The sequence below is a fragment of the Dermacentor andersoni genome, chromosome 5 (genome assembly GCF_023375885.2).
Source record: "Dermacentor andersoni chromosome 5, qqDerAnde1_hic_scaffold, whole genome shotgun sequence".
NCBI classification, from domain to species: domain Eukaryota; kingdom Metazoa; phylum Arthropoda; class Arachnida; order Ixodida; family Ixodidae; genus Dermacentor; species Dermacentor andersoni.
The window spans coordinates 176,280,471-176,307,793 of NC_092818.1; the positions used below are offsets into that span (position 1 = coordinate 176,280,471).

General features: G+C 44.9%; 1 protein-coding gene across 1 annotated transcript; it reads right to left on the bottom strand.

The window, feature by feature from the left end:
• Positions 1 to 6,576: 6,576 nt before the first annotated feature.
• LOC129384833 (uncharacterized) lies at positions 6,577 to 25,841 on the bottom strand. Its single transcript, XM_055070408.1, has 6 exons — positions 25,685 to 25,841; positions 24,081 to 24,199; positions 19,935 to 20,091; positions 17,312 to 17,485; positions 9,475 to 9,597; positions 6,577 to 6,841 (listed from the first exon to the last, which is right to left on the bottom strand). The coding sequence occupies exons 1-6, from the start codon at positions 25,826 to 25,828 to the stop codon at positions 6,647 to 6,649; spliced, it is 912 nt and encodes a 303-aa protein (XP_054926383.1). The 5' UTR covers positions 25,829 to 25,841; the 3' UTR covers positions 6,577 to 6,646.
• Positions 25,842 to 27,323: the final 1,482 nt, after the last annotated feature.

Below are 27,323 nucleotides of genomic sequence, written 5' to 3' on the forward strand. Positions count from 1 at the left end.
GTGATTTTTTTTAGTTCATAAACCATCGCAGACGTCTTTAAAGGAATAAATGCCAGCAAATCTTGGGCTATACTTACGCCGTTTTCATCACTTGAGTGAAGGCTATTCAGCATAAAATAAAGAACGGCAAGCACTTGTAGAACAAAAGACAGATTACCTTTCTCCAAGTCTTACCTTCTAGAGCCGTTAGTACGTTCTGCATTGTGATTGTGCCAGTAATTTCTAAAGAAAAGAACAGAAAACAAGGCAACGCGCAACAGGCTATATAGTAGCGATTCGTGATTTTCACGTTTATCACTATAATTTGCAATTAATAGCGTATATTTTATATGCAACAACTACAATGTCTAGCTACACTGCTATAGGTTCGCTCGCACTGTCTGTGCTAAAGCATCGTAGTTAGTCAATTTATTTAGTTGAAATTGTAAAATACGCTTTTCGACGCGTTTTGGGAGTGTCGTTAGCCGACATCATTAGGCTCCTTTTAGGTTTCGTGCTTGCTGTGGTGCATTCAAGGCCCGTACGATTGAGGATTAAAATGGATACTATTTTGCACTTATTAGCAATGCCGTCATTACGCGCAGTTCTTAGAATGGCCAGACCGATCTCAGGCGGCATACGCTGCAATAACAATGCATACGCTTCATGTGGCAGCCGCTCATAAGGAGCAGATGAACCGGGATAGTAAATTTGAAGTCTAAGTCAGAAGCAAGACGCATAGTTTATTGTTGGAGTTTTCGCTTCGGTCCTGAACCACTGCTTGTCTTCAACCATGGTGCACATCTTTGCCATGCCACTCTTACATGTAAATTTTCGGTCAACTAGTTCTCTTTTACATAGTGAACCTTCCGATTTGGAGAGATTATAAATGGCCAGTTACGACAATCGGTCCAGGTCTCGGACACGGCCGCGGAGGACCGGGACATAGGGTTGCCAACTATCAAGTCGGGACGGGCGGCCGACACTGTCACAGGCAGGAGCTGCCAGTCTGCACGTGCAACGATGTTCCACATAATTTTTTGTCCGGCTATATCGTCATTTACATGAAGAAAAGTGCAGTAGTTTTCTGGCTAATACGGCTACCAATACAGACAAAGGTATTGTGAGTGCCTATAGGACCTACAACAGAACTAGAACCATGACAATTACAAACCCGCCATAATGCTTATGACACCACAACAGAAGACAAAAGAGAAGAATGTGCAAATGAGCCGTTAGGCATAATAAAAGAAAATCTCTTGTATTGATTGTAAGTCAGCAGAAGAACAAGCAAATGTCGGCACATTTGACCCTCCCGACTGAGTCAATTCAGCACTCAGCACTTTTACTCAAAAGTCTTGACTGTGCCGCTAAACTTGAAACGGTCGGCAACCCTACGGGTACACGTTCAGAAGTCTAAGGTAAGCTCTACGCTGCGATTGACACTGATATAATAGAACTACTACCGTTTATAATACATACTCTATTGAAAAAAGTCCGTATGCACCATATGCCCATTGCTCTTAATCCAGCATAATCATATGGCTTCCTAAACGATACCCCGTAGGGTCCTATATAAACCCATATGACCATGTTAGATCGTGGTATAGGGCATATGGGTCTTCTTAAATAGGAATAAGCATCATTAAAGCAAGTTCTGGCAACTATTTGCTAAAGCGACGGCTTGATTCCTCGTTAAATTCACTTTGTAGTTTTCCTGTTGACCGATGGTGCATCTCACGCTGCGTCTGCTCTAATAGGATGAGCGCAATCTATAAAGAAGGCTAAATTTAAAAAAAAAATAAGGTGAAGTGTGGGACAAACAGGCAACATGCTGCTAGAAGGCGACTTTAGCTGCAAGAATAGGCACTCTCTTTCTGCCTCGACTAGCATCTACAATCGACATTCCTTCCCGTCTCCTTAAAAGTTTGCAGAAAAGCGCGCTTCCTCCTCTTCACAGTCACTCTCTCTCTATATTCCTTCCCTGCCTTCTTTCATAACGGAGAAGAGGGACCGCATCACGTCCACGGCGTGACCCTAGCCTCCTCCATTTTTAAAGCAGAGTTTTCTTAGTCTATTCTCTCCCCTTTGCGAGTCCTGGCTGCCGCTGTCTCACCGATTAAACAACTTCGGCCACTGAGGTACGTGTCGGAATATACAGCTTGGCACACTCGGTATGTGCAACTGGCCAGGTGCCAGTGGGCATGTTCTTGTAAATGTTAATGCATGATGTTCAATTAAATTACAACAAATATTTTGTTGAAAGCATCCAAACTGAAATAAAACAAGGAAATATCAATAACGACTGTTGTAAAGGTATGTCCGAATAGGCAACTTGGTCCGACAGGTCTGCAACTGGGCATATGTGGTACTGGGTATGTGGCCATTCTAGACCGATTCCGCAAAATAGGTGTGTGTTATTGGGTAGATGCCCGAACAGAAAACGGATCAAAAGGCAAGAAATGAAATCAAGAATAAGAGCAGCTGAGTGTCGAGAAAGAAGTACAGAAGAATATGGAACCAGAACGTGGATAGATCGAGAAGCGCTGAGCTACACAGAAGTGACGAAGAAGTGTTCAGTGATGACATTTCAGCAAACATCAAAGAAAACATCGCTTACCATCAATTCGCACTGTGCGTGGGATACACCGATTTCTTCTATTTCATTTTGCCGACGGTGCACCTTGTGGTGATTTTGCGTGCACTACGCTGGATGTTTAACGAATTAAGTCCCGTGTCATAATCGGAAATATTGCAGTCAGTGCGGCTTAAGTAGAGGTGTTCACCCTTGCGACCTTGATTCTCCGTCGCGGCTCCCTCGAGTCGAAAGGCGCGTGGGCTTTTCGAAATTTCAACTCGTTTCGCGCCGTGCAGTGGTACTTTTCAAATCTCCTGGCGCTAAATTTAGGTAACTGTCAACGCAAGCCTCGGGCGGTGACCCGCAGCGTTGTTTGAACAGCCTAATCAAACGCTGTCCCCGTTCATAGGAGGTCACTTCTGTTTGTTTTGATGCCAAATAGCATTGCCTATCTTAACACGTTCTTTTTACCTCATTGTCTGACAAGAGGCAAGGAGCACACAGGAGAGGAGAGGGTTTCGGTGGGTCCGAGCTAGCGCAGTGAAAGTAGGTAACCGGATGAGGGGTGCTGGAGCGACCTCTGCGATTGTACCCCTTCCCTTTGACTTAGCTGGCGGTGGCTTGCCGAAAATGGCTGCGGCGTGCAACTGGAAGCTTAAAAAGTACATCTAAAACGTATCCTCAGCGAAGAAGAGTTACAGTAGCGATGTCGTATACATGCCGATAGGGCTTGACAACGCTATACTGCTGGAAAATTTTATTATACGCAAGTAAATACAATCCCCCTCGTAACTCCGAGCAGTCAGGGTCAGATCAATCTGTGGGCAGCCAAGCTTTAGTCCTTTCGGAGCGAGGCAGTCTCTGGCTAGAAAAAATCTGCTTTGCTTAGCATACTAACGCATCTTTAGTGCTAACACGACACATTTACGTGTGAGTTTTTTAGTTTCGTCATGTCGCGTGACCGACAAGCAATTTGAGTACAGCCCGGAAAAATTTGACTAACAGCATAGGGCTAATGGCGAAAGAGATGTAGAATTGTAAATGAATTTTTTTTTTTTTGCTTTCGTTGAGCATAATCATAAATAATCACTGCGTACACATCATATCAGATAGGGCGTTCTTGTGGTCTTCTGGACGTTGCGTGACAGATGGAGAAAGCGGTGGTGGCCCGAAAAACGTTTGACCAATGGTGAAGGGCTAGTAGCAGAAATGGAACAGAAACAGATTGGAATATCTTTACGTTATAACACCGATGACGTCGGCGGGGAGGAGGGCGGCAAGGGGAGCGTTAAGGCGTGTGCGACGTCTGCTGCCTTGCCTGGCGCCAACAACTGCACAGTGCAGAGCAAAGTGCGAGTTCGAAAATGGCACGACTCACCCTCGCTTCTCGACCTCCTGTAGAAGTGGCGAAGCGGGAGTGCTAGCGCAACAACCAAGAACCATCTGCGTTGAAGCGATGGGTGCTTCTTCTTCTGTGGAACGAGCAGGGCGTGAGCGTTGGGATGATGATAATTATCACTGTCATTGCAACAGCTGCGGCTTTTTCTTTTTCGCATCATGTGAATGGAACTGTTCTCATTGAGCGCTAGGTTTGCGGCAAGTTCAACACACACTTACGCAGAACGTCCTCCCTGCCATTGTGCACAACCGTTCAGGGTCTTGTACTGTAAGGTTAACTGCTACTCAAATACGTGGGTTGGATCTATTGTGCCTTTCTTTTCGATCTCACCCGTCACTGTTGTTTTTTCCTTATTGACCGGGTGCAGCACGCTTTGAAGGATCGGCCATGAATAAGGCATTGCAAGGGTACGACAAATAGTACTAATTTTGATCTATATAACTTCATTCGAGCCTGCTTACTGAAACTTGTGAAAATTTAAATTTACCTGATCTAGACGGGATATCTATTGTATCTGCATACTATAGCATGTTCTTGGTTTGTAGCGCAAAGTGACAAAGACGCAGACTAGAAGAAGACAGCATGAGCGCTATTCCTATAGCACTCGTTCTGTCTTTTTCTACTCTGCGTCTGTGTCCCTTCGCGCTTCAAACCAAGACTACGTTACCGTATCAACTTGCCCAACTGCCCATCCTTCTACATACTATATAATGTAAATATGTGGATTGTGGAAAAAAATACAAAGTATATTTTGTTTTTTGAGGTGGGATCTCTTCTGTTACGCTTTTTGTCTAGCGCAGTTTTCGTGAGGAACTCCTCCTACTTATGTTGAATCTTAAACGACTCCAGATGGATTGTGAAATCACCATCAGGAGCCACTATGGTAGGTACGTACTTAAGCAAAACTTCGTACGTACTCAATCAAGCTTTGAAATTCAATTTTCGGGGTGCTCTCTTCAGTTCCCACTAGCTTCCTCCCGAGTGTACCTTTGCATAATGTCAGCACGACGGACTGAGTAAGTAACGTTTCAAAGGTACAGCCTTGTACGCAAGTGTTTAGCGTATACTTTGCTTTATTTTCATGGCAGATTGTTACTTTGACCTGACCTGGCTTCCAACCTATTTCTTAATAAGCTTTTTGTTCGCAAACAAACAGGGACAAAGAAGAGGAACAACAGAAGGACGAGCGCTTTTGTGTTGCTCCTCTTCTTTGTCCCTGTTTGTTTGCGCACAAACGGCTTTAAAAAAAATGAATCTGTTCCAAGTAGGCCGACTGGCAGTTATGCCTATTTCTTAAGTTACACCTGTTTCGTTACGAAGGAAACAACTATAAGTCGTCATTTCGCTATCCTGCGACGAAGGACAGGTGGTTGGTTAAAATGAAGGTCTACACGGCAAGCGATGGCATCCAATAAGAAATGGACTGGTCCTGAGGAAGTCCCGAAGGCTTCTGTTGTACACAAATGAGCACCAAGCCATGTACAGCTTTCAGAGTTCTTAGTCAATTCCAGCCTGTTAGTGAAAGTACTCGTGAGAGCTAGTTCCGCATAAATTATTGACATTGAACCTTCATCTGGATGGGCGAGACGAACTGAGATAACAGAACCGAGAAGAAATCTTTGAGTCCTAGTTTCCAATGCAGTACGTATACTAGAGTAGTTAGTAATAGCGGGCCTCGGCCCATTGTGATACTCAACAATGAGAAACGACACAAGAGCCGTGTGATGTCACGGAAACATATGCCATTTTACTGATTGCTTTTCCCAGACGCTACGTGTCGAGTACGCGATGCGGCTATTATGCTCGAGAGAACCGAGTCCGCGTCCAGTCAGCGAGCTTGCCATTGCCATTGGCGGAAGTGCACGTGGTCTTGCCACAAGACGCGCTTTTCTGCACCGACAAATACGCTCGGCGTCGCAATTCCCGCGCGCGCCGTCGCCAGAGCGGTGCCAGCACCCTACTTCCGCGCGAAAATTCTGCCATGCCGTTCGGGCTTTAAGATTGCTGGTTGTTTTTAAGTGAACTGCAAGCAAAATGAGCATGGCGATATTTGCGAATGATCATTAGTTTATGTTAAAGCTTCGTGCAATAGTTAGGACACCCTTTATAGCAAGCGTTTTCCATTAATTCAACGCTTGCCCAATGTGTCAGCTATTGCGATGTTGTACGTAGCCTAGAATAACGAGGCATTCAGGAAATTGTAGTTTTATCTTTCTCTATAAAACCCTCACTGGTCTATAAAACTCTCACTAGTGTATAACACCCTCACTAGATTGCTAGTCAAGTAATCTCTTACGGATCAAGTAATGAACATGTTTAGCTAAGTAACCACTAGGGTGATCAGAAAATGCACAGACAAGCCACGTAGGAAGCAGCTACTGTTGACAATCTTCCCGTGGCACCTCCAGTCCGCAGTATTTCGGGAAGAAAAAGGAAGCAGCTGAACCGTTTCTAATGCTGTTTCTAATGCAGCATTCTTTTGCTCGTCCCGACCACTTATGTGAAACTTCATGTATGTGGTAAAATAAATGAACTCAACTCAACCAATGATCTAGCGGAAGCGAGAGCCGACACCAAACGTAGGGTCAAAACAACCACACGACACGGATCGACATAACGTTGCACGAGCATGTCCCGGCAGTTTAAATAATACATTGCTGGCCGCAAAAAACGTATGTGCTTGCAACCGGCTATAATCCTTTTACGCAGTCCTCATAGTCATCGGGTGAGGTGAAGTTATTCTTGAAGAATTCCAGTAACCGCCGCAGATTCTGCAGTCGAGCGTAGCCACCCAGACCACAGTGGTTGGACGGGTCATCAGTGTCGATGTCCATGGCGAGGAAGCCGTACCGCACACGGGTCATGTTCTTCTTCATTATGCACAGCTGCCGAGAAGAGATCAAAGTGCGAAAAAAGCTGCTGTGAGAAATTACGACATGCAAAGCGCCTTGTGTGGTTGCTTTTTGAGTGAGTACATTAAGAGAACAGAAGAAGCACACTAGCAATTCCTGTTTGATACATTACCAGCTTGTCGCATAGTTAACTCCATTTTGTCATATTTTTCTGTTGAGTTAAGCTGCTTGCAATACTGCTGTTTGATGTACAAAACGATGTGTACATTCCTGTAAACTGCAGTGTAGACGTACGCGCATGGCATTATTCGATCTTGATATTTGTGCAAAGCTATTTAGAAGATAGCATAATTCTGTTGGCATCACAATGCTATATCATCATCTGATCACCTATTTGTTTCAACTGCTCTCTAATACATATGCAACCCATGCTGAACGGTTCATAGAATGGACAGACCTGAGTCTGGCTGCCAATGTTTTCTAAACGCAGCTTTCATTGCAAGCCGTCCCAGAATTTCCTGACCGTGGCTGTTGGGTGCTGCTGTTGTCCGGCCGAATAGCTCTCACACACACACAAAAAAAAAAACTGAATTATACGTGCGCGATGGTGCGATCGAACGTCGGTCGCCCAGCACAGCAACCTGATGCTCCAACCATTAGGCCATAATCCCGCGCTAACCAGTTCTTTGAGACGGTCGCCACGTGTACCACATTTCGTAACACGAATGCGCGAAGGCACATGTGCGCATGCCAATTTTCTGTGCGCTAAAGACGCAGGAATGTCATGGGCAAACTTATAACATTTGAATACCAGCTGCACATATAGATTCCAAAATGTGCGTTGAATGTGCATAATTTTTAGTTCCTGCCACCAGTCTATATATTCTGTGAGATATAAATAAACTTCAATAAATCCAACCAATTTCCTAAACATTGGCCCCGTCCCAATAGAGCATACGATCACTCTTTGGCACAGCGGTTCTCCCTTTCACCAAGTTATTGCGGATCGAGACCTCGAAGAACTGCCACTAAGGTTGAACGCGTTAGCTCAGCTCCATATTGTGAAGCTATTTGCTGAAATGAATGCTCCCGCCACTTTGATTTACTAGAGATAAAAGTGTGGCTGACGACCGCCGCCACCAAGTCCGTCCACCGGCATGTTTAAACCAGCGTTTGCCGGACTTCAAACAAATATCTTGGTTGATCTGATAACGTTGATTTCGTTGATACTGCATATGGATTCAGTTGTGTTACATATACTATAAGTTGCATATGTGGGATATCTAACAGTGTCCAACAGCGGAATTGAGAATTCCATTTGTATTGCATCGAGGTGCTTTAATCTCTAAAATAAAGCATCATAAGTACTTAGACAATTCCAAAAAAGTCTGTGCTTTTAAATTTACTTTTATTTGTCCACGGACTCAACAATGGTATTCACAATAATGTCGACCGCGAGAAGAAGCCTTCGGTTTTGGCGGCAAACCCCAGGGGTTCGTCGGCCTCTTCATATCGCACGTGGTGGTAAATATTCTCAACACAGTGAAAGTTGTTTTATTTGCTTATGCAAGCTTTCATTTTCTATCTCAATAGAAGTGCACCTCAAGCACACACATTGACCTTGTCAAGGTAAGTAGGAAACACCAGTCCTGGACCATAAATTTAGCTTTTACCGACAACTCAACAATATTTTTACCTATTGTATCGCACTATGTTTTAAAGAAAGCATTTTATATTTTATTTGATACGGTTTTGCGCAATTTAACCACGAAATAACGCAATAAAAGTTTTAAGCATGCTTTTTCTTATTTTGCAAGTGAAAAGGTGAACTTACTTATTGCAGAATAAAAAATACATTAAAAAGGCGGCTAGCATTACTAGACACGATGTCCAGCTGTTAGACCTTACACAATTCACCTCAGCGAAATCTTTTCGAACATCATGTCGAAACAGGGCGCAGGAATGGACAAACATATTTCTCCGGTACTAAGCTCGCGGGCTCGGGAAAATACCTGTTGGTGGCATTTTCCCGGCATCCTCACAAGGCGGAATGTGAAAGTCAGCGAGAAAGCGACAACTACCTAAGGCCAGTATGCGCCGAGCCTGAACACACGCTGCATACACTCTCACTTGCACCGATGTGCATTGTGATCGTTTTCCTGCACGGGAAACCCTCCGAAAAACCTCAACATGGTAACTTCATGGGAACCTCAGAAAACAAAACAACAGCAAAAAAGACAACAAAAGAAAAAACAACGCCGTGGTAGCTTAGCAGCAAAAGTCTCGCGCTGCTCTGCACCAAATAGCGGCATCAAATGCCGGCCACGGCGGCCTCGTCTCAATGGGGCGAAATGTGAAAACGCCCTTTGTAATGCATTGGGGTGCACGTTCAATAACACCCGGTGGTTAACAAATTCATCCAGGGTCCCCCACTACGACGTGCCTCATAGTCATACCGGGGTTTCGGAATGTAAAATCCCAGAATTTATTTTAATTAAACAAATACATATTTTCAGATTTTAATAAACACTCGTCTCGCTGTCATCTTCCTCCTTTCCCATGACAAAATTTATCAACCTCCATCCGTTCACAGTATGAGTTTTTCTCTGTTGCACAAGTCAAACACGTAGAACAAGGAAAAGTGAGAACCCAAACCTCGAACTAACCTTGTATCGGTAGGACTCATCATTCTCGTACGTTAGAACCGTATAATTTTGAATACATGCCGTCAAAACGCCCATTTCAGGAGTCGTAACGAACGTTGTGTTGCAGTCCTGACTGCGGCAGGCCTGTGAAAAAAAAAAAAAGCGTGAGAAGTCGTGTCCTTCTGAAAATGGTGATGCCATATAATGAAGGGGATTCGCTGCCACGAGAACTAATGCCCTACCCTTACCACCAACGGTAGCCCGGCGATTCATTGTTTCGATTGTAATTATACGGACACTCCATCCACACTCGTGGCATCACGAAGCGGATGTGTGGATATATTACACCAGATTTTTTTTTTTTTTTTGAGGAGGTGCACAAAAAAAAAATTGTACTTGAGTCCCTGCCTTCAGTCAAGATAGGCAGTGAGTAGCGGACATTTGTAGGCTAAAATGTTTCAGCAATATTTTCGCAAATTAGCAAAATGTGCTTAAATTCCTAAATTTAGGACGTTAGTTGTAATTGCGCAGAGCAAACTGAAGCAGAGCAGAGGTGAAAAGACTTTTCTGCTAAGCAACCATGGCTTCTCTGCTCCCTAGCTTCAATTTCACAATGACATAACCCTAAATCAAGCAATCAAAAAGGTAACCATCAAAATTACCGTAAATGTTTTTTCCTGCTAATGCCTGCCCTAGCCAGTTATCTATCTACAAAAACTGCAGGGGCCGAGATATGACAGCTGTTTTTAATAGTTCGCATTAGAGCAAAGTACTGGTATATGCTGCCCCGGCCCCTTGCAGATAGATTCGGATGGCGGGAGAAATGCAAAAACAAAAGTAGTGATCGTAGCGCAATGAGACGTGTTTAAAGGTAGAGACATCTTAAAGAGACGTCCCTAAGGTAGCACATACATACTATAAATACAAGCCGGTTCCATACATAGGGTGTTTCAGCGAACACTCGAAAGTTCTTAAAAGTTGCCTGTGGCAGATAGCTCAATTCCATTTCATGAGGTGGTCTACTCGAAGCGGCGGATGCTACTTGCATAATAAATTGAAATATATAATAGCCTAATCAACAAATATCACAAATTAGATTGTTAACTAATTACCTTATGGTCCATAATGCAATTTACAGATTCTAGCCATGGCGTTCGCAAGGCGCATCCACTCCGAATGAATACTCAGGATGACACCAGTTTTGAGACATTAACTTTGCGGAGATATGCATTGGCGTTCCAGTTACTTTATAAGCAAAACGTTGTTTTATGCATCCAAGTACAAAAGTCCCATGGTTACTGGTAACTCGGACTATGAACACGACGTTCAATGGATCAAACCCAGACTCCAAACGACCTCAACTCCGATCCTGCTACCTCTGCAACCAGTCAGGTACATTCTACGGGTGTTGTAGGAGCTACAGCTACCATTACGCTACCACAGCTATGGCTCGCCCATCCCACGTTGTGGTTGATACAAGCTGAGAACAGGTTCCGCAGTCGTCCCACCATGTCGGAGTTTCGCAAATATGAACTCCTTCTTGAAGCTTTGCCCCTACAGGCCACCACCGAGATGTGCAACATCCAATTCCAGCCACATGAGGAAATGCTAGATACGACAATCAAAGAGGCTCCTCTTCGCCCTCTCGTCCCGCCTGTGCATCGGCGTACTCAGCAGCTCCTGAACAACGAAGAGCTTGGTGACCAACGTCCAACTCAGTTTCTTCGTCACCTGCAACACCTCATTGGTGACCAACTGGACTCTTTGGACTCGGCCATATTACGTGAGTTGTTTCTACAATGCCTTCCAGCATGGCTCGCGTCCCAGCTAGTCAGAACTCGCCAAACTGGCCTACGATATAACGGACGTCGCTTCGACAGTCATAAATGCTGTCCGTTGCTTTCCACTTCCTGGGCTAAATTCCCTTCGGGAAACAGTAAAATAGTTCGCATCTCAAGTCACCGACTTGCGTCAGCAATTGCGCAGCACTCGCAACTTCAAAGACAGCCCCTGCCCAACTCAACCTCTCACGCCGCCTTGTATGCTACGGCCGTTTCACCAACCTGAGCGCAGTTTTTGATCACAGGGCCTGTGCTACTAGCACCAATGTTTTCGCGCCGCGGCTCGTCGACGTGTTTTATCCTGTTCGTGGCACACGGGAAACGTTAAGCCGGTCGTCAATAACATCGGCGGGCGATCATGACCATACGTCCAGTCACCTTTTCCATATAACCGACCGAACCACAGGGCTGCGTTTGTTGGTAGTGTTACGTTTCGCCTACGACGCGTGGTATAGCCGGCGCGGATGCAACGGACGCCGGGGCTTCATTCAAAGCGGCGGACATTTTGGCCCGTTCAGCGCTGCCTCGACTGGTGCCCACGCTTGTCAAAGCGCGGCAGCCGGGGAGAGGAGCTCCCCAAGTGTGAAGCGAGGAGGTCTGACCGGCGCCGGCCCGGCGGATGCGTCACTACACTCGTCTCAACCTGTCTCTCAGCGTGTCCGTGCCCCGTCACGTGCTCCTCTGACGAGACGTTCCTTCTTGCCCTCAACTGAGAGAGTATAAAAGCAGCTGCCCCCGGACGCCAAGGGAGAGGCTCCGATTTCTTCCGTTGAGTAACGTGCTCTCCCGTCTCTCCACTTCGGTCGATCTAACCGGCCGCTCTTTTGCGATGCTAGAATAAACAAGTTGTTCTGTTACCAGTCGACTCATGCTTTGCCGGGACCTTCGGATGCTTTCAGTTGTGCCCGAGGCTGCCAGGCCAACGCTACCCTTGGGGCTTGCGACCCATCTGCGACAACTCGTGCCAGCGGTGCGATTACAACAGTAGACACTGGTGCGGAAGTCAGCATAATTACCGCGTTCAATGTTAACCGGTTTTTCGGCGCAAAGTGAACCAACCTACAAGCTACCAACTCTTCCGTCATCGCAACTTATGGACCGAAGTATCTTACCCTCGATATCGGCTTTAAGAGAAGCTTACCCTGGCTATTTTGGATAGCAGACGTCCGCTATGCCACCTTGCGGGCTGATTTCTTGAGCCATTTTCATCTGACCGTGGACATGAGCCGCAGTCGATTGGTGGATAACATTACGGGTCTGTCAGTCAGCGGTTTTCTGTGCTGCTCCCAACCCAATTTTCATCATACTGCCTACCTCACCGTATGCAGCTCTGCTGAACGAATTTCCGGAGATTACTTCACAGTCCCCGATGGATAAAAGCCCTAAACATACTGTAACCCCTTGCTTTGTTACAACAGGCCCACCTGTTCCATGCTGCCCCCGCCGACTCGGTCCTGATAAACTTCGACTTACCTGCAATGAATTCAAGCATATACTGCAACTAAAAATTATTCGTCCCTCATCAAACTCGCGGTCGTGCACACTAGACATGTTGTCCTAAGAACAACACTTGGCGGCCGTGTGGTGATTATCGCGCGCAGAATGCGGTCACTGTTCTCCACCGATACCCGCTACCCAATATTCAGAACTGCGCTTCCTTTTTAATCGACACAACAATATGTTCGAAAATCTTTTAGAATGCTTATCACTAGATCCCCGTTGAGCCAGCTGACATTCCAAAAATTGCTATAACTACCCCATTTGGCCTTTTGAATATTTAGGCATGTCTCTAGGTTTGCGCAATGCAGCCCAAAGCTTTCAGCGTTTTATAGCTGAAGTCACCAGGGGCTTACCGTTTTGTTTTGCCTATATAGATAGATAGTCTTCTCGTCGCCATCAGCGATGCTCAAAGCCCACAAAGCACATCTACGTCAACTTTTCACTCGGCACCGTGATTACGATCTCGTCATCAATGTTGACAAATGTCAGTTCGCGGTTCCAGAGATCGATTTTCTCGGAAATCATATCACCAATCACGGTATCACTGCATTGCCTGACAAGGTTTAGGACATCATCGAGTACCCGCCACCAAAGTCCACACGTAGCTTGCGACGTTTCCTCACACTCAATTGTTATCACCGTTTCATCCTTGCATGCTCTAAGTTGGCGCAGCCTCCTGAAGCTCTCCTTTCTGCTTCGAAAGTTGAGTCTACCGCACTTCCTTGGGACACGGTCGCTGTTCAAGCTTTCGCCGCCGTTAAGACCGAAGTTGCTCAAGCCACCATCCTGCATCACCCTTCACAGTCCGCTCCCACTAGCCTTAATGTGGACGCTTCTTCAGAAGCCACAGAAGCTGCTCTTCATCAGTGGATTAATGGTGCATGGGCCCCATCTCCTTTTCCCACAAGTTACGCGACACTGAACGCCGATACAGTTCTTTTGGACGGCAGCTCCTCGCAGCCTACCTCGCAGTGAAGCATTTCAGGTACTGCCCGATGGGCGACACTTTATAATTCTTACCGGCCACAAACCATTTGTTTCGGGTTTACGGTCCTGCAGTGCCACCCATACACCTAGAAAGGTCCCGCATCCTGCTTTTATTGCCGAATTCATTCACGACAGACGTACGCTACGTCAAAAGCAGCCTTAATAGGGCAGCGGACGCTCTCAGTTGTGTTACCATCAGCACCACCACAAGTTCTGCCCACCTTTCCTTGGTTTAACTCGCGGTGGCTGAAGCATCCGACGATGAACTTCCACGCCTCCGATCTTCTACATTCCTGCGTTTGGAGCAAATCAACTTTCCTGACCACGATGTCACAATCTCGTGCGGCGTTTCACATAACATTCCTGGCATTTATGTCCCTGCTCTATTTTTGTCGTACTGTTTTTAATAAGCTGCACTCAATCTTCCATGCAAGCGTACGTGCCGCGCAACACCCGATCGCCGAATGTTACGTTTGTCCGCGCATACGCGCTGATATAGGATACTGTGTCCGCACTTGTACAGCACGCCAATGTATCAAGGTACAACGACATACCAAGCCTCCATTGGGCAAATTCCCTCTTCTCGATGCACATTTCGACACCATTCATTTGGACATCGTTGGACCTTATCCATCATGCCATGATCATACGTATTTCCTTACGGTATTGATTGGTACACACGGAGGCCTGAAACAGCTCCAATGCCTGTCATAACGAGGAGACAGTTTTTCATTCTTTTTTTCTACCTGGATTAGTCATTTTGGTGTGCCATCAACAATGACCACTGATCAGGCCATATAGTGTGAGTCGGCACTTTTCACCTCTGTAAAATCCCTTCTGGGTTATGCGCGCATTCGCCCCTAGGCCTCTGCCTCCTAGGCCTGGCGCAATTTAATCTAAATCTGACAAGGTCATGGCGGAGAACAATACAACTTGGTCCGCACTACCAAAGCAACAGCCAAAGCCAGAACAACAGCGGAAGCCACAACCGAGGCCGTAGCCGATGCCACAGCCGATGCCACAGCCCATGCCACAGCCCATGCCACAGTCGGTGGCACAGACGATTCCCCAGCCGGAGCCGGAGCCACTTCAAGTGATACAGCTGCGCACGGCCATAGAGTGCACAACCCGGTACCCTGACAATTTTCCCGAAGACCGGCAAGTGGTTATGAGGCTCCAGTCTCTGATGAATACTTTTCGGATGCTCTTGGATAACCTGCACAGTCCATCAGCGCGAACTGCAATGCAAGTGCTGGATGCTCTCAATTCAGTACTTGCAACTCTTGAGAAAGCATCACGGCTCGCCCGCATCATTCTATTCGCACTGAAGTAAAAATGCTGGGGTTTAGCTTAACAATATATTGCCACGCATTGCAACGTACTGCTGACGCCCACAGGCTCCTTGATCTTCCCTGGTGACTTCAACGTGCATCACCAGCTATGGAGAAGCACCAAGATTAGCTTCAGACAGCAGAATGATGGCAACCTGACGTATCGGCGGAGCACTTGCTTGTACTTGACTGATTTCCAGGCGCTTTGCTGCGTACACACACAATGTTCCCTCTATCCCGCTTTGCTCTTTCTGTTCCCCATTTCCCTTCCCCCAGTGTATGGTAGCAAACCGGACGCTCGTCTGATTGACCTCCCTGCCTTTCCTCTCTTTGCTATCTCTCTCTCTCTCTCTCTGTTTCACAATCCTGCGCAATGCAAGAGTCAAACGAGCTCCCATTATCAACACCTCCGTCTGACCGCCTCTTCAAGTGACCTTAGCCACTTGCAACTTGTACGGAGGAAGGGCAGGATCTCTGGTGGACTTCTGGCGGGTCGCTGGTTTTAAGCATGACCGAGTGGTGCGGTACTTCTTAGGAGATGAGGAGGAAAGAGGAGTTAGAAGATGGAGTAGATCACGTGAAAGGACGTAGAAATAAAACCCCTGTGCTCTTAACTGTGCTTGGTGGTTCCACAAGTGTTATTCATAAACAAGTGCGTGAGATAAAGTGCGTGGCTGGCACGGTGCAAAAGCAAACACTGCATGATGTTATATGTTGCGTAGGATGAAAATACAAACAAATCACATTTAGGTTTATAGTATTTCATTAACTGCTTCAAAAAAGCATTATTGACATAGATCCAAACTCGGCCAATTTTTTGAGATTTTTTTCGCCTAACGCCATTTCATCGAAGGAATGCATGTTTTGTAGAAGCCATTTTATCACTGCGTCATCAAGACTATGCCTATATCATTTAATGTATCCCGGGTTTACTGTAGGAAAGAAGCCCTCTCTCACAGATTTCTCTCGGTCGTTTTGAACATTAATAATAAGACATGGCTTCATGGACAAGACAACACTATATATGCATTTATCTATCCAATTCGTTCTATTCATTCGTTTCATTCCATTCTATTCATTGTCTATTCCACTACATTATATTCCATTCATTCCATGGATCCATTCTATTCATCCATTCCATGTAATTATTCTATTCTATACATCCACTCCATGCAATAATTCTATTGCATTCATCCATTCGAACGTATTCACTCATCTCATTCCACTCTTTCACTACACTCCACTCCATTCATCCATTCTATTCCATTGTCTTCCATCCAATTCATACATTCCAGTCTATTTCATTAGTCCATTCCATTCCATTATACCATTTCATTCCAATACATCTTATTCCATCCATCCATTCCATTATTCTGTTACGTTCATTCATTAATCCATTCCATTCATATATTCCATTCATCCAGTGTATTACATTCTATTCCATCATTATATTCCACTCATTCATCCATTCCATTCAATTTGACTGTTCCATTCCAGTAACCTATTCCATTGTATTTGTCCGTTCCATTAATTCATTTCATTCGATTCGTTCATTCCATTCCAATCCCCCATTACATTCCGTTCATCCCTTCCATGCCATTCTATAATTCTATTCTATACATTCATTCCAATACATTCATCCGTTCTATTCTATTCACCCATTCCATTCCATTACATTCATCCATTTCATTCATTCACACCATTCATCCATTTTAAATTATGGGGCTTTACGTGCCAAAACCACTTTCTGATTATGAGGCACGCCGTAGTGGAGGACTCCGGAAATTTAGACCACCTGGGGATCTTTAACGTGCACCTAAATCTAAGTACACGGGTGTTTTCGCATTTCGCCTCCATCGAAATGCGGCCGCCATGGCCGGGATTCGATCCCGCGACCTCGTGCTCAGCAGCCCAACACCATAGCCACTGAGCAACCACGGCGGGTACCATTCATCCATTCTATTCCTTTCCATTCAGCCATTCCATTCCATTGTATATTATTTCACTCTTTCATTCCACTCAATCATTCTATTTGATTCGTTCGGTCCATTCCATTCCATCCCATTCTATTCCATCCATCCATCCATCCATCCATTTATCTGTCAACCAATTAGTGAATCGGCTTATAATAAACGAACTGTAGACACACAGGTAGAAAGAGCATTTTCATTCCAAGTGGCTGTTCTGCTTCCTTCTCACCTGGGCAACGGTGCCGTAAATAGAGGGCAGGTCGGTGTCGCCGCACTCCGTCCCGAACGTATACTCATCGTAGAAGTAAGTGTACCACTTGGCGAACATCGGCACAGTCACGAACAACGCCGAAGATGGCCTCTCTCGGGTGGCAAATATCTTGAGATTGGTGTGCGTCGTGTTCTGCGAAACGATGAGCATAATGAAAGTCAATTTCAACTTTCGTTGGCAGAACTGCAGTAGCGTGCTTTGGATGAGATGCGATTCCTATTACATAAGTCCGAAGGTTTCGCCATTTACGTCTTGTTCGACATGAGTCTGTGTCAAAGAGTTTCCGGACGAAACTATAACATAGGGGCAAATTTTATGAAAGACATTAATTCTTATGTTTAGTCAAAGCTATTACTTTAGCTGGAAACAGCAAACATGTATTGTTTTAGGTATCTTAGCATTTACGCTACAAGGGCTGAACAATTCTCTCTGTGGATGGACTCAAGCTCGTGCGTTGCACCTTTCTATGAACTTTGACACCGAGAAAGCTCTGGCTTCCCAAAGGATTTGCTGGAATGAAGTAGCGGGTGCTGCGATTCTATAAGATAAATTGCTCTTTCGCACCGACGAACCGTCCTTGCCGCAAAGGATGAAGGCTTTCGGTAGTGGTGTGATGTCAGTGGTGAATCGGTTGTCTCGCCGATGACGCTGCAGTCACGTGGTGCTGACGAAATGCCAGAGGGACAATTAGAAACTAAATTTTCCAAACCATTGCCATCAGTGATCGCACATATACGCAACTGCGGGGATAGAAATCAGGCCTTTGGACGTGCTATCCATTCAACTAACGATGAACTTGAGCGGGATTTCTAGCTTTAGCGTCAAACTTAGCAACTATTTTAATCCGGCACACTGACGCAGAAGGGCTTTGACTATATCGATGCCTAGACATGATTTAAAAAAACGGATTTTCACGACCTTCCAGAAACAAATTCTACCGCCAGCCAAATTTATATTAAAACTGGGCTCGTGTTTCAGAAAAGACTTCCTACGCGAGAATTTTTCGTCAGTGCAGAGGCCGGTGAATTGTGATTTCTGACATAGAACGAGTGAAAGTACATGGTTAATGGCAAACAGCTCTTACGAACGGCAAGCTTTGCGAAATCGGCCCATGTTTCTTTCGAGTAACTAGTTCAAGACGTTTAGTTGCCTGTGATTAAACCATACTTTAAAACGTTGCCCGCATATGATTGACCCAATTAAAACATTGCTCATATATAGCATTTTCAAACACATGTTTAACGAATTCTTAGCATAAGGCCGCTCATCACAAACACTCGTTGGACATCGCATGCACCATCAAACAATTTTCTCCATATTTTTCACTAGAATTGATATCGCTGGTTGCTCCAGTTGCTCCAGTACATTGCTGTTGGCGAAATTCTACTTCGTTCTTAAATAATTATAACTCTGCGCGTACTTAAATAGTATATCGCAAACGCCGTAATTAAACCACAGACTGTCGCCACCGCCGAAACATTATAAATATAACAATGTAATTGGTCACGCAATGTTGAACAAGGCGACTGGTCCAGTTAACTAAGAATTTCAGGGGGGCCTCGTATAACGCGTGAAGCTAGGGAGAAAATGAAGATTAAGGAATTATTTGCGAAAATGTTAAGCCAGATACGCTAAAGCTTCATCCATCATTAACCTTAGCAGTTCCCTCATTATCGAAGAATGTAAAGTCGTTGTGACATAAAGTTATACCGTTTTTCGGTAGGAAATATGGCAGACAGCTGTAATGCGCGTTCGATCGGTTGCTTAAGGTATCTTTCGCAATGCCCATAATTAAGCGACACTCTTGAAACTCAGCCCTTACATCACACATAAGATGCTATATTTTCGAAATGCCAATTTTGTAGCAGGTTGCGTTCTTTCATGATGCCGGCAAACTTTTGACATGGTCTCGAAAATACCTTTGCAATGTCTGGAATGCATTTATAAGTGATTTTCTGCCCCCAGATGCTTTATTCAACTTTCACAGTTTCATATTTTGTCGTATATCACCCACACTGTGCTTCTTATTCCAATGAAATATAAGCAAGATGTCTCGTTTACTTAAGCAAGTAGTCTGCAAGACTTGTGTATGACACAAAAATAGGGGAACTGCGAGTATTCAGCGATTATTCTCAAAGCACTTAATGAACCTACACAACACTTGAAACGTACGGTACACATCACCCACATAATGGCCCCTACTTTCGCCAAACATTCAACGGCTGCCACTTTTGGTTATATCCCACGACAACGCGAGAAAATGGGCAGAGGTTTCAAATTAGGGCTCATAAAATAAGCTGAAAACGAGTTTTAAGCAATTTTAATTTTGCCCATAATTAGCCCACACGTTTTAAAATTCGCCTGTACATCATACATAGCACGATGACTAATTAGTTTCTCACAGGACACCGTGTGGAAACACATACAATGTTGAAGCCACAGCGAAGCTGCACAAAGACCTTCACTGTAACATTAATAATCGTAGGTGTACACGTGAAAAAAATATGGAGGTTATTTCGAGCATCTGTTCATGTTCTCCCGGGATATGTTCTCGCGAGACACGTGCCCGGCATCCACTGACCATGTTGTAACGGTAATAGTTATCTTTCTGGAATTTTGCTGGTATCGACGGCAGTTGTAGAAACAGGGGAGGCAGGATGCGGCACGCATAACCACTGTAGAAATCCGCTTCCGCCAAGTGCGCAAGGCCGATCAAGGCGTCCGGTGTGTGTCCAGACCTGCATACGTTCCAGAAAACGCCATGGGTCAAAAAGTTCCACGCTGTGGCGATTCGTTCAGAGTATAGAATTTTCTACTGGAATTACAAGCGGGACCTCTATGTAACCCGCCGTTAGGGAGGCTACAAGCAAGCACTTTTTGGGGTAGAGAAAGACCCACATTTTTAACCCCTATTCGCCACGTAACTTGGAGGGCAGCCATTCTGGGCCTGAATTTTTATTAATTTTTTTTTGTTAGGCTCTGACATGTACCCCTGTTGACACATTGTATATTAAATCCCTTTAAATTAATTTTATTGAAAAGCGCGGCAAACCTGCATACTACTTCAATATAGTCCCGTTACTGTATATGGTGAGAACTATAATTTAATCTAGGGGGAAACACTGAGCTTAAATCTGACACCTTCGCTGAGAGCGCGCCTTCGTCGTCGTCGACACTCAGTTCACTTCGTCGTCGTCACTCTCCAGAGAAGCGGCAAAACCTATAAACAGCCAGCTGTTAGGCGCATGGCGTACCTCCTTCCAGAAAGCATTGCCTCGATGCTTCCGATGCAAAACAAAGAATTAAAAAAACAAAAATAATAAAAAATGCAAGCCACACACACTGTAACACTGATGAAGTTGTGAAGAAAGCACCATACAAGTAGGTTGAAGATGAGTGGAAATGAGGATAGCCTCGTCGACGCTAGTTGGAATTATTATATATGTTGCTTTTTCTCATATTAGAACAAATCATTTTTTTTACAATTGTAAGTTGCATGAAACACGTAAAGCAACAAATTATATAACGTGTACGTGACGCACGCTGCCAGCATTATCTCACTCCGAGAATGTGAAATTGTGACCAGCACAGTCGTTACTGTCCACTTTCACATACGTAGTGTGCGTTAATAAAGACTGCGCTTACTAGCGCCTTTAAAAATAAGGTAAACATGTCGCGCCCTGCGCACTCATACGCTCTAATTCTTTACCGACTAAGGCAAAAGTTTACTGAAGACTTTTGATTACTTTTACGTGACTAACTGTTGCACACAGCGCTTCCAGCCTGGCTGGTTGGTCGCCATTTGGCATCCCAAATAGTTAAACTTGTCAAAAGGTTTCAACCCCAAATTAGATGGCGTCTGCAGGCACCCTTACAAACGCTATCGCCAGTTATCCGCCGTGGTATCTCAGAGGCAATGTTCTAACGCTGTTGAGCTACTGGCCATACGTTCGATGTCGGTCACGGCGAGCGCATTCCTATAGAGGCGGAATGCAAAATACACACGTGTAAAGTGCATCGAGCGCATGCTAAGTCCTAAGGAGTAAAATTTAAATCGGAGTCTCCCACTACTGCGGGCCCCGTAATCGTGTCGTGGTTTTGGCACGTAAAACGTCTGACCAAAGCTCATTCTACACTGTGACAGTTCACCTATCGTGAGAATGATGGTAAGTACCATAAGAAAAAAAAATGAAATGCGAACAGCTGAGTGCGTGCCCCAAGAAGAAATAAAGGTACAGTGTGAGCCGTTGGCCAGCCGATCATCAGACGGTTGAAATCTTAGGTAAACAGTCGGCAGAGATCTGCCTGGCTGGGAAAACATGATTTAAATAATAAAAGTGCAAACAAAATTTATTGATTAAACCGACGTTTGGGGTTACGGCGGGCTCCTTCTTCAGGGCTGAGATGGAGTTAGGTGTAGCCGCGCTGATACAGAGTGTCCGACGCTACTTATCACAAAATTAAAAAAATATGCAAGTGCCTCGTATATCTCGACACAACCAAGCTAATATTATTTGCCGTCGGTTAGAACGAGGCAGTCTATTTCATTCATTTTGACCAATTCCCTATTTAGTTATTGTTTATTAATTAACTTCTGAAATAAAGTAATTAGGGCAGAATTGTCAACCGTAAAATTGTAGGTTGTCATGAAAATTCTTCCATTCAGCTTTCTGTTGCTATATACGTGCTGTATAAGAAGTCGCTGTTTCGCCCGAAAGGCGAAGCATCGATTGGGATAGAAAATTAGTGGACAGCTAGCCACATGCAGCAAGGATAGTAGTTTTATCGGTGGCATAATCTTGCAAACATAGGCATACTAACTAAATTAACAAGGCTGGTGTCACGGGCGCACCAGCAAGCATGTTGTCTTCATGTTTGCTTGTGCGTCCGTTACACCAGCCTTGTTAATTTAGTTCGTATGCCTATGTTTGCTTGTGCGCGAATGACTTGTCCTCCGTGCTGCCGCTGGCATCAACACGCTGGCATCAACGAGAACTAAGCCGCGAAAACACAGCGCGCGGCGGACTCCGTACACGCCGTAGATGACTTTCAATATACAGTGGCCCGGGCGGGCGGGCGGGTGCGAGCGCGCGGCCGACCACGCTGTCTTGAGTAGAACCCTCCTCCCCCCCGCTCCCCACTTCCCTCACCCGCAGTGGACCTTGTCCCAGTCGCAGATGGCTTTCAAGATACGCTGACGCATGGGCCGACGAGAACACCCTCCCCCCTTCCCTCGCCCCCTCCCCTCCTCTCGTAGCCTTGCACAGACCGAAGACTGCGCGCTTCCTCCCCGCTTTCCTTCCTTCGATGCCCAAGACTGAGTCATTATCGCCAGCTCTTCCCTCGAACGTTTTCACTCGCACCTACAGCGTAAGGTGTGCGGCGACAGTTTTATCGCCCTTACATTTTATACGGAACCTCACGGCGACACCGACCGCAGAAATGCGCTTGGAGTATCCAAGTAATTGCTATTGTAATAAGACTTTTTTCCAAGCCTGAAAGAAGCCAGCAAAAGCACGTACTCTGTCGCACTCCACGAAAGGCTGAGTGCGAAAGAAGTCACGTCAAACGCGTCATATCCTTTTATTTTGGTTGTGGTTCGGTTGTTTTGGTTCAGCGGGCAGCAGCAATGGCGGCTGAGAAGCGAAGATCACGTGATAATTACCTTAGGAAGGCAAAAAAATCTGGTCACGTGATACACATTCTCCCGCGCACTTACTCTCGGAGGAGCATGGTACCTGTCATCTGGGGGGGGGGGGGGGGGGGAGGGAGCTAGCAGTCGCAGTCTGGCTGCGCCTACTGCGCTGATCTTCTCTGCTCTTTGCTTCCACTCCTGTTCGACCAATGAAATGCGCCATTGTACACCCGGCTGAAGCCCAATTTTGGTTATTCTGATAGGTTTCTCGAGATTTATGGTTTGGGTTCCATGAATGTGCTAGTATACTGTCTTTCTTAAAAATAAAATCAATTTTTGCTCCTTAAAATTCGCGTCTGTTAATGTTAAGCCACTGGAGGTGTGTCCTGACTATTCCATGTTTGCCGGAGGCTGTACGTGTCATGATCGAATTAACACTCCGAAACAAGTGAAATTGCAATATGCTTAACGGTGAGTGTAGAGGCTCTCAAGTCATGCACTTTCACCATTAGGAGCAAACTCTGGCGCTGAAAGCGTTCAAACACCGTGGGAATGATGACACGCGATATCCGTACTATTTCGCATGACCTCTGTTAATAAAATAGATTCAACAGATTGCGGCTTCTACATCGGCGCAATTTTTAGCTTAGCAGCATTTCTTCTGAGGTGCTTTGCTTACGCGTAAAACTAAATTTACCATTACATTTTCTAGTAAATTTCGGCATTTCCTTTCTTTATGTGCGGCGTCATTCGGGTCATATTTGGGCAGCAATTATTCTTACTGGGCAATTATTTCTGTCATTGTTAACAATAATTATTTAAGACATCAAAGCGGTATTTGACGGTGAAGGAACCTAACCATCGCCATGCATGAAGACATCTCAGTAAATTCGCGCACTACAATGCTTTGTTTGTTTGTTTAGCTGCCATAGTACTGGGGCATGATCAACAAGAGCCACCGTTTTACCAGCATGAAACTGTATGGCCCGACACAATTCCGCAAGGTATGATATTGTCATGGTCACCTAGAACAGCTCGTCCCGCGCACTGATCTAGGTAACAACGGGCGTGGTCCACGCCAGTGACGCTTACGTCCGAAAAATGTTGGTGATTGACTCTAGCCAGGTGTCGTGCTGATTCATCGGAAGGACGATCAAGGTGTAGCAGGGGCGCTCGACACTCTGCCTTCCTTTCAGCATCTCGAACACGCGCTGGAAACAAATGACAGGTATAGGTGAACACAATAGAACCACGTTATACGCGTAGTTCTTCTATGGCCCAAATAAATTAATTCAAATGAATTTGTTTATGAGGCAAAAAAGAAAGGTGCAATGATGCTAAGTGCAAAAGAAAACAAACACTTGACAGCCAAAGCACCAGGTTACATCTATGGTTGATATTACTTCTGGACAACGACAAAGGCTCTCAGATCGACCGCTGGGCACAAATCCGAGCTATGGGTGTTCAATTCCAAAGCGGAGTCGCAGGTGAGATGCTTTCTTTGGATAATCGTTTTTTTTTTTAGCTGCCGTCGCTCTAAACTTTTACATAATGAGCGGTTGAAGTCATCATTGATGTGGCAGCGTTAATTAAACCTGTTCGAAGTGTTTGACTGCAAGGCTCTCGTCTCTTGCCCTTGAGCTGAGTTGCAGTTCCCGTATAGAGCAATAGCAATAAGCGATGGTCGGGCCTTACTACACGTACATGTAGCTGGTCGATCGACTGCCAAAGAAAGGCTTTCGTTCCGAGTTCTATCCCCGGGCAGGGAGGAATATTTCAAAACTAGTTCTTCGGTTAGTTGATTAATACTTGGTGGGGCGATTATAGTAGGAGCAATTACGACACTGCTATGTTAAGATACATATTGCCCAAATCCATGTCTGCAAAATCATGTGTCCGTGTAACACTTTGATGCTGTCTGCGCGTGTTGTGGGTGTACAACCTTGTATTTTTGTTATAAAACATGTATTTCTGTGTGAGTGATGTGCAATTAGAGGATATTTTGAATATGTAAAGTATTATGTATTTTTACTTTTCATCCCTGCTTCTGTGAAACATCCTGTTGCCTTTATAATGTATAACTTCTGTATTTACTGAAAAAATGTATTTTCTTATATTTATCTGAGTACGCTGCTAACTAAAGTGTTGGCGAGGCTCGCAAAGCAGTGGTGGGACACTACTTTTTAATTGGCACCCTCAATTTTCGTAAATTGAGGGTGCCATTGGTGCCAAATAAATTGGATGACTGAATCGGAATGAAAACGGAAACGAAAAACACAACACGGGGCACCACGGGCGTCAACGACTCATCAGTGTGTCCATCTGAAAGCGAGATGCGTTTTGTTTAGTTTTTTATTCCCTTTTTTGTCGTTACCAGCCTGTGCGTTGCACGTTTTATTGTATGTTGTTCTTCTGGTCTTCTAAGGGAATAATAAATCAGAAGTACAGCGCACATGACATCCGGTGTTGCGTTGTTCTTGTTCCGTTTTATTACTGCTTTAATGGCTTCACCAAAAAGTTTTTTTTTAACTGCGAAGCTTCTTTTCCGAGGAAGCTGTACATGTTTTCTTTGTAGCTTTTCAGTTCTGCATTTACGCAGAACTGATTCGCCACGTGAAACATACATGCCTGAAAATTTTAGTGTAATATGCATGGTATTACGACGCGCGCGTGTTATAGCCAACGAGTTGTAGTACCTTCAAGACGTGCAGCACGCGCTCTATAGACGGCCCATAGACGTAGAGGCGCCCGATGTCTACGTAACCGAAGTGCGAGATGTTCTGGTTCCAGAGGTTCATTATGTCTGTCTCCACCTTAGATGAGTTGCTTGCCAGCATCATCTCGATGGGGTTGCTGTTCCTGCAGAATAGGAAGTATGTAAATTACCACATACTTAAAACATCTGCCGAGCATGACGAGCTTGGCTCACAAGAAGAAAAAAATCATTATTGTCAGGGAGATTTTCCGTCTTCTCGAGAACTGCGCTTCTTACAATTTCATTAAATTCGTGTGTTTCGCAATACATCGCGCTAACTTAATTTTGAAGAATGGCACGGACTATGCTATGCCGTCTATACAAAACTACGAATCACTCGATGAACAAATTCTTGCTTGGCGAAAAGGACAAACTCACTTCTAAAATACATTAGTTTTACTTTATTATTGCAGCAACGGAGCTCCACATGAAACAATTATTTTTCACAGCAAGCGACATATATTTAAAGATTTTTTTTCCCTTTCCATCTGAAAAAAACGTTCATTCAGGTACTCATTCTATCATATTGAACGCTGCTGCAAATTACGGAACTACGTTATATAAGGCTAGCCGTTGCGTCACGCTCATCCAAGACACTGGCATACCCGCCTTGTCACAGGGGCCAAAGACAACTTTCGTACAACGAGCTACTTTACTGACAGAAGCAGAAACTTGGAACAAGAACATCAAGCCCCAATGACGGATGCGAGCAGCAAAAAACAGAAGCTCATAACTGCACTATTCAGGAATGGAGTGAGAGAAAGAGTGTAATGGATGTTGCAAATGTATAAAAAGTAAAAAAAAAGAAGATTAAACAAATCAAGTCGAAATGACAAGAAAACAGTTCAAGAAATACCTCTAGCTTAGCGCTTTTTGGTGATACTTGGGCCTTACGCATTAAAAAACCAACAAATTCATCAAATTTATCATAAAATGTCTATGAGACTGCACTGAGGTAGTATGTGGCTCAGATTTTGTCCCCAGTTCAGTCCCAAGACCCTAGAAATCACCAGCCCGTATATGTCCACGCACAGTTGGTTTGACGCTAAATAGTCACACACAATGGCCGTCTCACACCCACAGACATAATGTAGCAAAGTTTTGTCTATGGAGAGCCACAATTTTGCTAACTTGAATGTAGTCCAGAAAATGAATTGCACGTACCTTGCCGCATATCACACATGTCACATTTACGTGCAAAGTGTGATTAACTAGAGTGTAAGAAAATGGCAAAATGGCAAAGCTGAAATCAATGGGATGCATGAATAACATCGTCAAAGCGCATTATATACAGGGGTATTGTTGACACGAGCCCCTCACGTAAATATATCTTCTCATTTCCTCGTCCCGAGCCAGAGCCTCTGACTCTCCTGCCTCTGGCTCTGGCTCGGGCTCGTTCCGAGCCCGTGCGATATGAGAGCTTGCTGAAGTACATTCCCTCCGGGCCTGTTTTTCGCCGCCTCGTTACCTGTATTCACTGATTCGCCGAACGCGGTGAACTATGTTAATGGTTGCGCCATAAAACGAGGAGTGAGAGCTTAGGGGTGGTAAAAATCAAGATGGCGCAGCGTAACTGCACA